We start from the raw sequence: 10,310 nt of genomic DNA, 5'->3' as shown, positions 1-10,310 counted from the left end.
ATATTGACTAAGGAAATATCATGGGTTTCCCCGAACCCCATCAATATTAAAGATGGCTTTGGGCCGGCTGGCCGGGCCAGGTCAGGTCAGGTTTGGGCCAGGCCCATGCTAAGCCCACTTTATATCGTGTCAGGCCAGGCTAAAAAGTTCAAAACAAGGCATGTGCCCACGGGCTATTGGGTCGGGTCGGGTCAGGTGTCGTGCATAAACCTAATTTAACTAAATTTAGTGTGATTTGTCGTGTCGTGCCTTTTCCTGCTTTTTTCAAAAAACTGCGGCCCAGTCCCAGCCCACGACTTCATGCAGGGCCGTGCTTTTTTCGTGTTCCGGGTCGGATCGAGCCTCGGGCCCACTGCCATCTTCACTGGCCATCATGCCACAGCGACAGCTTCGTGTCCAAAGTGTGTCCAAAGTCACTTTGGACGCGAAGCTGTCCCATATCCAATTTCAATGGTTTCAGTTTTGGAACATTTTTCCTGCTCCTAATTTCCCGCCTTACCTCTAACATAGTACATTGCAACAGAGCTATAGGGAAGCACAAGTGAATTCTATTGCCTTGAATATGATCATATATGAAGAAATCAAAAACATAATCACCTGGAACTTTTGTGTGATCCCAAACCTGATAAAAAGTTAAACGCCGTAAGCACCTTAAACCTGGACTTCCTTCCTTCCTTCCTTCTGTAAAACAGGAACATCAGCTTCAACATTCCAGGTACATCTTCACAAGACTCGTGGCTATACATACATATATATATACGCTTCTAAAAATATAAATATACCAAAATACATAGCCTCGGCTCTCAATAGCCTATACACTATTTCTCCTCTGAGTTGAATCTGTTCCAAGCTTCCTGTACAATAGAAGGGGGGAAAGAGTAAGGGAATTGTAGTGTTAAAAAGTAACTAATGCTCCGTTTGGTTTGGTGTAAAACGTTTTCAGTGCAAAATGATTTTCCATGGAAAACATTTACCAAGAGAAAACACAATTACAAACTAGTTTCCTTTGTTTGGTTCCTTAAAATAAAATGGAAGACGGTGAAGATTGAAGGGAAGAAAGGAGAGGGAGGTGAGGAGGAAAGGTGGAAAAGTGATTTCCCTCCCTTTCAAATGGAAAAGGTTTTTTCCACCTTTAAGGAAGTTATGGAAAATTGTTTTTCATCCCTTGTCAAACCAAACAACGTAAAATGATTGAAAAGGGGAAAATCGTTTTCCATGAAACGTTTTACACCCTACCAAACGGAGCCTAAATGACAACTTAAAATTTTCATTTGAATGAGTGAGAAAAATAAATAAAGTGGTAACTGGTAACTCAATTAAAGAACACGAGCAAACAAAAAAACTGAGAAAACATTTCATCAAATGACAACACAGACATTGAAGAGTCGATGCAGACATTTCAATTTGGAGAGTGAACACCACGTACTTAAGTTAACGCATACACAATTTTCAACCGTTAAGGGTAGGTAACCTAGTGTGATGCACTTTATACAATTAGATTGCAGCTCCAAGCTCAAAGCTCAGTAAGAGCATGTTTATCAAACACCAACTTTTGGTGTTCAAGAGAGATAATTGAATAAAAAACAATAAAGTAGGTAGAGAGATGAGAGAGAAAGGAAGAGAGAGAGTGAAACCATTTAAGAATTGGTGTTCATGAACACCAAACCAACTTCATGTATGGAAGACTTAACCTGTGGCATATGGGGGACCAAACAATATTGTCTATTTTTTTTGTAAATGCAAAGTGACATATTAGAGATGGTGTTTTAATTGCAAAGTGATATTTTAGAGATGGTGTTTGATAAATGTTGTCAAGTATTGTTGGTGTTGGGTTTGGTGATTGGGAGAGAGAAAAGATAAAATACTTCATTATATTTTATTGGGTTGAAAGTCCAAACTCTTGGTGTTTGATAACCTGTTCTAAAGCATATTTTAACAGTAACCAAAGTACCAAAGTAGCATATAATTCAAAGAGATAAGAAGCATAACATAAACACACCTTTAGGAGATCAAAAACCTTTTCACATATATACTTCTGTTGGACAGTTGCACCGCGCTGTTGTAGTTTGTCAGGATGCACACAAAGAGTGGCTTTCCTATAGGCTTTTTTCACCGCAGCGGCAGTTATAACTTCTGTTAGCGGAAGTGGATGCCACCCACTATCAGGCCCGAGGATCTGCCAGTGCAGAATAGATGTTAGTAACTTACTTGGAGCTACATCCCAAATCTTTCATTATGCTACAACATTTAAGAGGAGAATCAAAGGATCGAACAAGTTACCTGGAAGTAACAAATTATTGAAGATACATGCTAGGTCATGATTTAGGAAGAGATCATTTTATTGACTAAATATTGTTTAGTTTACTAAAACATAAAACAAGTAATCACAGCATAACGGTAACTGTAAGCTAGTTAGCAAATTGAGGTTAACAGATTCACAAAACATGAACCTATCTGCGCAAAACTTTCCTGTGAAATACCCATCATCAATGATTTCTAATTCTGATCTAAACAAGAACTATCTTCACAATATTTTCTCAAGAAATATCAAGCATTAATGCGGATCTGACCTGAAATTTATTATTTATGTACGTGTAAGAAGGCATCATACAAGGAATTATCATTATTATGACTTCTGAAAGTTCATAATAATCTTTTATTATAGAACCATATATGAGCAAATTGCCAAATTTCAACAGATCTAACCCTACTCCGCATTTGATTATAGAACCATATATGAGCAAAAAGCTTCTGAAAGTTCAATAATCTTTTAGTAACTTTATCTTTTTAGCCTTCTTTATAACATGGCAATCAGCTAATCTAGGAGCATTCATTCCAAAGAGAAGCAAAGCGGTATGCTTCCCAGATGGTCAGATGAGGAGCCAAAACAAATATTGAAGAACTTATAACAAAATATACAATGGTTGGCTTTTTGTGTATCCAAATAGGCAATGCATATAAGAAAGTTAACTGGCTGAATTTTCTGAAGCCTCTTGTCAATCGAAGAATGGTCATTTATTGACAACAGTTCAGAATTTATTAGACCACTAAAAGCATTGACAGAAAGACATGTATAGACTATAAATTAATATACATACATATTGTAATGTTGATAACAAAGCTCGCAAGTTGCCTTCTTTGCCACCAGACCATCTTTTGATATCAGCATCAAGAGTTTCAGCAAACCTCTGGTAGAAAATAAAACCAAGATCATGTAAACAATCGACATACAATTCTCCAAAAACAAACTATTTTACTTTTCAGAGGGGGTATGAAATGCTCACAGTTCTCTCTGCTTGCTCCCTTTGAGAGAGAAGATCGCGCATATTTTTTTCCGCAAGTGCTTTAGCCTGCAGCATCGGAACATATTTGCAGCAAACTGCGAGAGTATAACTGATTATAAATAAAAAGAAAAAATAAAAAACATACCACCCGTTCTACTGTTCGGCGATGTCTCTCTAATCTGGCCTTACACCTCTCAGCTGGTTCACTATTTGCTGCTTCAAACCTCTCACTATTCTGCTAACCCAATTACACACAGTGAGTAAAAAAGAGATCTGGTAAAAAAATATGAACTGGCAATCAAGAGGAATAACACAACAATATACTCACTGTGGGGAAAGAACTCTGCCTCATGATCACATCTCTCTCTGATGTATACTTTTCAGAAACTGATCTCTGCATCCGTTCTCGTGCCCCAAAAGTAGCTCTCTCGGCCATTGCTTTCTCAATGGCACGTTGACGAGCTTCTGCGTTTGCTCGTTCTACTGCAGCACGCTCTACCCTCAATCTGGCCTCTGATGATGACTTGTCACCTAATGACCTCTCCCTAGCCTCTGCACATGCCTTCTCTAATCTCTCCCTGGCCTCTGACATTGCTCTCTGTCGTGCTTCATCTGTCGCTCTTTCCAGAGCAGCCCTTTCAGCTCTGTCTCGAGCATCTGCATATGCCCTATCACGGGCTTCACGAACTGCTATTTCAACTGCCATTCTATCCTTTTCCCGTTCTCTTAACCTGTCTCTCTCTTCCTCGAGCGTACGAAGACGTTCTTCTTCCAGGTCTATTTCTTTTTTTTCGTCTTTCTCTTCTAAAGAGAAACTATGCTCAACTCTATTCCCCTTTTTTTCAATGCTTTGGCCTACGTTCTGGAAACTATCCTTCCCCTCGGACGGTACAGTATGAACTACTTCTACTTCTTGTTCTTCCTTACTAGAATGCTCATCAAACCCATTAATATCTTCAGCAGGTGTAGATCTAACTTTCTCCTCATGGTCAAAGAGAACCTGATCCTCCCTCAACAAATTTCTTTTTCTTCCTACTCCAACATTGAGACCCTTCACCAAATTAGGATTAGAAGCTAACTGTGTAACTTTCTTTTTCTCCTCCTTCGGTGTTTGTTCGTTTCTAGTACAAACATTATCTGTCTCGGTGTTATTGTCAGTCAAATCAAGAGAATCTGAGGCCTGCATTGTTCTTCCCTCAAACACATGGTCATTAGCACCCAACTCAGAAGCAGTAGGTTCTACTCGTCTGTCATCAGTCAGCACATCTACAGTTTTCTCTGCTTCCAACTTGCTTTTTTCATCTGATGATGTAGTGCCAATCTCACCATTTCCTTTCAGAGCAGTCGCCTCCTGGGAACCGTCATTTTTCTTTTGTAACATATTGGGTTTACAGGACATATCCAGTTGCACACCAGTCTTATAGAGATTAGTCACGTTAGATGACTTCAGATGTTTGTCCACTGTAGGAGGCTCCCTATCTGGGATGCTACGAGGACCCTGGTCCTCATCCACCAACTCGATCTTTATGTGACTTATGTATTGACCCTTCTGAACCTTTCTATCACCAGAGTTCTCATTGATTTTCCAAGTATTTTCTGAATCACATGCCTGCAAAGACTTATACCCCATGTGCTCCAGCTCAGTAGTCTTCTCAAGCTTCTTCTCTATATTTTCATCTTGTTTCTGACCCTCTTCAATGTTTTTGTGGTCACTTATCAGATTACGACCTTCATAAAGCCCTTGACTTCTTGTTTTCTCAGGAGCTTCTTTATCTTTTTGCCACTTCTCCAGACCAACACACTTTTCTAGTGATTTCTCAGGTCCTTGGCCATCAACTGCTTGCTCAAGATGAGTTTCATCTTCTGCTTTTCTTTGCAAGTTTCTTGCTGTGATGTTTTCTTGGCTTTCGCATGTTCTTTGCAATCTCTCCCTGACAGAAACATCATCATAAGCTTTGTTCAATCTCTTATCTGCAGCTTTCATTTGCTGCAAGTCTTTTGTGTTGTCCTTTTCTTCACTACCATGTGATGTTTTGATTCTATCTCCAATTAAAACATCCTTAAAAGATTCCTTTGATCTCTTGCCCGACACTTCCCTAGACTCCTTGTTCCTTTTAGTCTTAGAAGCCTCTTCCGGTATACTTTCAGTCCTTAGTCTTTCGACAGACTCTTCTGCTTTCCGCTCGTGTCCTACTCTCGATACAGGATCTTGCACTCTAAAGTCACTCTCGTCCATTTCATACGCTTCTCTCATATCTTCTTCCTTGATTTCAGATGACTCTTCAAGCCTGCTCTCATGGGTGCCTTTTGCATTTTTGTCAACCTGTTCACTATGACAAGCCTCACTTTCTTTCTTACACTCTTCTTTCTCAAGCATATCCGTTGATCTCTTCTCAGTTTCTTTCTGGATAGCCTCACCCGGATTTTCCTCCACTTTTTGAGCTTGTGAAATTTCATTAGATCCTGGTTCATAGATCAACTCAGATTTTGGTGGTCTTGGATTTCCCTGAGACCTACGCTTCAGTTTTTTGTCAGGCTCCACATGCCCGCAGATCACACTGTCATGAACTTCTTGGGCCACCTTGACCATTTTCTCATAGTATTCTTGTCTGGATACTGCTTTTGTCGCTTTCAGCCTTCGCCTACTTTCTCCTGTTATACAAGCCTCTCCAGCCGAATCTGAATCGCGATCATCATCAGCCTGCTGTTTGGTTCCTGTCTTTGTATCACCATTACGACTGGGTAGCTGTGGTGCTAATCTAGTGGTGTCACTGCTTACAAATTCATAATATTGCCTAGCCTCCTTCCATTCACCGGTCACATCTGTATCTTTGGTCAAGCTAATTTTCTTCCCTTGTTTTGTCTCAGCTGGTTTCCCTGAGGAACCAGTAGGCTGTTCAACACCCATATTATCTGGTGAATTCTGTGAGGCATTTTTAGCATGCCTAGTTTTAGCAGAATTTTTCATCTTACTGGGACCTCTATCACTCGTTGCGTGCACTCTGGTCTCTCCAGCTAAACATTCATCATGTGCCCCATGAACATTACTCGCACCATTAATATCAGTTTCTGACTGTAGCTTTCCACTGTACTGAACTCCGTCCTTTCTGTCCCTCGACTCTTTTGCAGCTTTAAGTTTTACTTGAGCTTTCTCCATTGCATCTTTCATCGCAGCAGCAGAAGCTGCGGCGGAAGAACTCGCATCCACCTCCATTGCATTCACCTCCATGTCAAAGAATGGTGGTAAACTACCATCAACATTTGCCTCCAAACCACACCTTTCGGAACCCATAGGACTTGAACTTGACTCGCTAAAATCTCCGTTACTTGCTAGTACAGGTGGCGGTCTTGATGGTTGCGGTAAATGGGATGGTTCTGTTCTGAGGTTGGTATCAGATACAGATGCAAATACAGAATTTACATGAGATATGCTACCAACACATGCTTTTCCAGATCTTTGATCACTATTGGATGACTTCAATCCAGTACTATCATATGAGGCATGAGACGTAGCTTTCCTTGTATTTTTCTGCGGGAGCTCAGACGAGGAAACCGTGCTAAGAACAGTGTCATCAACAACTGGTGAACACATTTCAGTTCCTGTCTCTTTCAACGATGTGGCTTCGTCAAATACACAAGTATAACCAGACACGCCATTCAGTTGAGCTATATGTGTCATGTTTGGCATATCTGTGCTGGCTCCTGGATTGACTTTATGGTAAGAAACGTTAAACTGTTTGGTTTCGGATGGTTGATGATAATTTTCACTTGAGCAGGATTGGCTGTTTTCTGATAAAGCAAATGGATCTGAATCATCAGAGAGTGACTCTGTACCAACTGGGGTCCTGTCCATGGAAAGGAAAAGTAAATGACTCAATAAGTAATTTATATTAGTGTGTGCACAGAAGGAATCAAGGGTGGTAAGGGAGAATGAAAACAAATGAAAAAACAAGCAGAGAGATACTTGCAAACTACCAATATGGACGTCTACTAAAAGAACCACCAAACATCTCAGAACTAGATAAAAATGTGCTTGTTTCTAAGCAGAAAATTAGTGGATTGAAGTGTGCTCTTAAGTCATGAAAAAATACTTTGTTTTCTAAATTGCTCAAAGGTGGAAAACAAGCGTAGAATGTGTTTGAACTTTGAACCTATGTTACTCGGAGTCGGGTACCCATGTCGGACGCGGGTACGTGTCCAAGTGTCTGACTCGGCTATTTTGTGAAAAACATTCATGATTTTGGTCCAAAATGAAGTGCCCAATGTCCGTACCCATGTCCGAGTGTCAAGGATATGACACGGGTACTTGAGGTGAAATGAAGAGTCCAAGTAACATAGGTTTGAACAAGGGGAATTAGAAGACAAAGAAGGGGAGGGAGAGTGATGGATACAGTTTCTTTTATTTGGAGTTTGGACATCAGATTTGGCAAAAAGAGGGGGAGGAAAATGGAAGGAACCAATTTCTTTACCCTTTTCAGAAACCAAATCCTATCAAATTGGGAAGATTTTTAGAACAGAAGTACACTTATCCATTCATTTTGCTTTCCTCCACCACTCTTATCCAGAAGCACCGTAAATAAAATCAATTTCTAAGCCACTGAGATGATCAGAACACAAGCAAAGCTGAAATTTAGCTCCATTTCAGCTTTAACTCATCGTTCAAAGCATGAGAAGGCTAAACACTACACGTCTATCCTTGACTTCTCTTCTTCTTTAACTCCTTTTTGTTTACAAAACAATCCTCTTCTCAACTCAGGTTCTGTTATCACAATCAAGCCACAAAACCAGCCTAAGACCTGTATATACCTCGGTGACTTATTCCGCATCATCAAACATGTTGACTCACATCACTATCTATAAATTACACTAATTAGTAATTACATCCTCTGTAACAGAGACAATTTAGAACAACGGTCCACAAGTAAATCGACAAAGTGGAAACGAAAACGGAATTCCAAAGCATAGTTTCTCAATTTTTCTTTTGATAATTTCTCAAGCAACTGATTTCGTGTCTCCTTGTTCATCAGATTCACAATTAAGCATAAAAGCACCAAAGTAAATCACCAATCACCTAACTATAGCAACAGAAATTGAAATTCAAAGGAAAATAAATTCATCTACGAAATATGCAAATTAGGCATGATATATCTGAAACAACTTTAAATTCAATTTAAAAAAATGTTTAAAAAGCATCACCGGCTTAGAAGGGGGGAAAAATAAATGAAGAAGAAAAAAAACTGGAAATTTAAATAATTACAGGAAACGTTAAAAAATCAATTAAAATGTGAAAATAGGAATATTAAGGCTAAAAATAATAAAACAAAAAGCAAAAAAAGGAGACAAATTACCAGGCTTCATCGGAGGAAGCGTCTCCGTCGCCATCACCGTCGCAAAAGGAGCTATCGCAAGGGCGAAACAGTTGATCAAAGGGAACAGCAAAATCGACAGCATTAAAACCGCCGAAAACCTCGGAATAATCAAAGAGCGCGGCGGCGGCGGAGTGAATGTCGTCGGGAACAGCAGGAAGATCGAGGACAGGAATTGAGGAAGACGAACGCGAGGAGGAAGAAGAAGATGACCTAAAAGCTCCGAAAATCTCAGTGTAGTCTTCAGCACGAGGAGCTAAAGTCGAAGTTGAAGAAGAAGAAGTAGAAGTAAATTTAGGAGGACCGCCGAAAACGTCGTCGTAAGAAGTGGTGGTGAAGAATCCGCCATTGTTGAGGAAATTTGAAGAAGAAGAGGAGGAAGAAAGTGGAGGTGGTTTCTTCTTGGAGGAGAATGTAGGTGGTCTGGTGTGAGAGTAAGCTCTTTCCATGGATGAGTTTGAGCTTGAGCTTGAGCTAGGGTTTTGATTATCTCTGTTTGTTTGTGTTTCTCTTTTGAAATATCCTTCTTTTCTTTTTCTTTTTTCTTTTCCTTTTTCGTTTTTATTCTCTCTGAATATAGAACTTTTTGGTAATGGGGGTGTGTGTACAGGGAGCACGCAGGTGGTGGGGACTTTGAGAAAGGAGGGACAGAGGAGGAAGAGGAAGAGGAAGAGGAAGAGGAAACTGCTGAGGTGGAGACTTGAGAAAGGTGGGTAGGGGTATAATGGGAATTTTAAGTAGTGTTCTTTACTTTTATTTTACTATTGATTTCACTCTCACGGGAAGTGATAAATCCAAGGAAAATTTTGCTTCTTCCAAGGAAATCCACATTTTTTTAAAGGTGATTTCCTTGGAAGAAGTGAAATTCTTCCTTGGATTTATCATTTCCCCACTCTCACTATTTTCATTCTCAAATCCTCTTTGTCTTTATCTGAACGTACACGTTTGTTTTGTTCAACTTATTTTGACTTATTTTAGATAAAATAAGTTCAGATATGATAAATTGAGAATAAATAAAAAATTTAAACATTTTCATACTCCGTACTCAATAAGTTTATTTCAGTTTTTTCAGATAAAATAAGTTCAGACAAAATAAGACGAATAGAATGGAGCCTAATTGTTTAAATAGCTCATATATTACTGTACAATTTGATCATTAATTCTTAAGGTTTTATAAATTTTTGAATATACGAAAGTATCTATTAAAACTAATCCAACAACCTATTATGAAGTACTCCTATACAATAAAATGTCTAATATTAGTACAAAATCAAGTTAAGGAGGATATGATGTTCCCTTTATGATCTTTAGCCTTTACTTTAATGAAATTTTGGTAATATTCCATGGCTTTTTGAATGGATTGATTCTCATTTTAATTTGATTGAATACCCAACGATCCACACATAAAAACCCTATTGTGCCAAAGGACACAAACGAACCACATGGTACGCATCCTCAACTTGCAAATCACATCTTTCACACACAAAATCTATTTAAATTCCTCTGGCAACCGGATTTACCTTGATCAGGAACCTGCCCATCATTTATTTTCCAGAGAAAAAGTTTCCACTTTAGGAGAATATTAAGAGACCAACATTTTTTAAACGCGTATACGAATACCCCTGTAAACTCATTTTTATTCTCACTCTTATTTAAAAGT

The 10,310-nt window shown here is 39.1% G+C and overlaps 1 protein-coding gene across 3 annotated transcripts; it reads right to left on the bottom strand.

Annotated features, from left to right (window-relative positions):
* Positions 1–647: 647 nt before the first annotated feature.
* Positions 648–9,338, bottom strand: LOC110804534 (auxilin-like protein 1). 3 transcript variants are annotated; one of them, XM_056840977.1, is made up of 8 exons: positions 8,633–9,338; positions 3,613–7,129; positions 3,430–3,522; positions 3,285–3,350; positions 3,099–3,188; positions 2,000–2,176; positions 783–854; positions 648–681 (listed from the first exon to the last, which is right to left on the bottom strand). In XM_056840977.1, exons 1-7 carry the CDS (start codon positions 9,097–9,099, stop codon positions 819–821), a joined length of 4,446 nt encoding a protein of 1,481 aa, XP_056696955.1. In that variant the 5' UTR covers positions 9,100–9,338; the 3' UTR covers positions 648–681; positions 783–818. The 3 variants fall into 3 exon arrangements, with proteins under 3 accessions (XP_056696955.1, XP_021865825.1, XP_021865826.1); XM_022010133.2 differs by having other exon boundaries at positions 648–854; XM_022010134.2 differs by having other exon boundaries at positions 648–854; positions 3,430–3,519; positions 8,633–9,335.
* Between the last annotated feature and the right edge of the window lie 972 nt (positions 9,339–10,310).

This window comes from Spinacia oleracea, chromosome 3, assembly GCF_020520425.1.
Source record: "Spinacia oleracea cultivar Varoflay chromosome 3, BTI_SOV_V1, whole genome shotgun sequence".
Classification (NCBI taxonomy): Eukaryota; Viridiplantae; Streptophyta; class Magnoliopsida; order Caryophyllales; family Amaranthaceae; genus Spinacia; species Spinacia oleracea.
The sequence above is the reverse complement of the archived record's forward strand: the minus strand, read 5'-3'. Positions and strand labels throughout refer to the sequence as shown.

Excerpts from the sequence above, each read along its gene's own strand:
- LOC110804534 (XM_022010133.2), bottom strand. The coding sequence starts at position 9,099 with ATGGAAAGAGCTTACTCTCACACCAGACCACCTACATTCTCCTCCAAG. Across the intron at positions 7,130-8,632 it reads GCTTCCTCCGATGAAGCCTG|GACCCCAGTTGGTACAGAGT; the intron begins GTAATTTGTCTC and ends TTCCATGGACAG. Across the intron at positions 3,351-3,429 it reads GCCGAACAGTAGAACGGGTG|GCTAAAGCACTTGCGGAAAA; the intron begins GTATGTTTTTTA and ends CCGATGCTGCAG.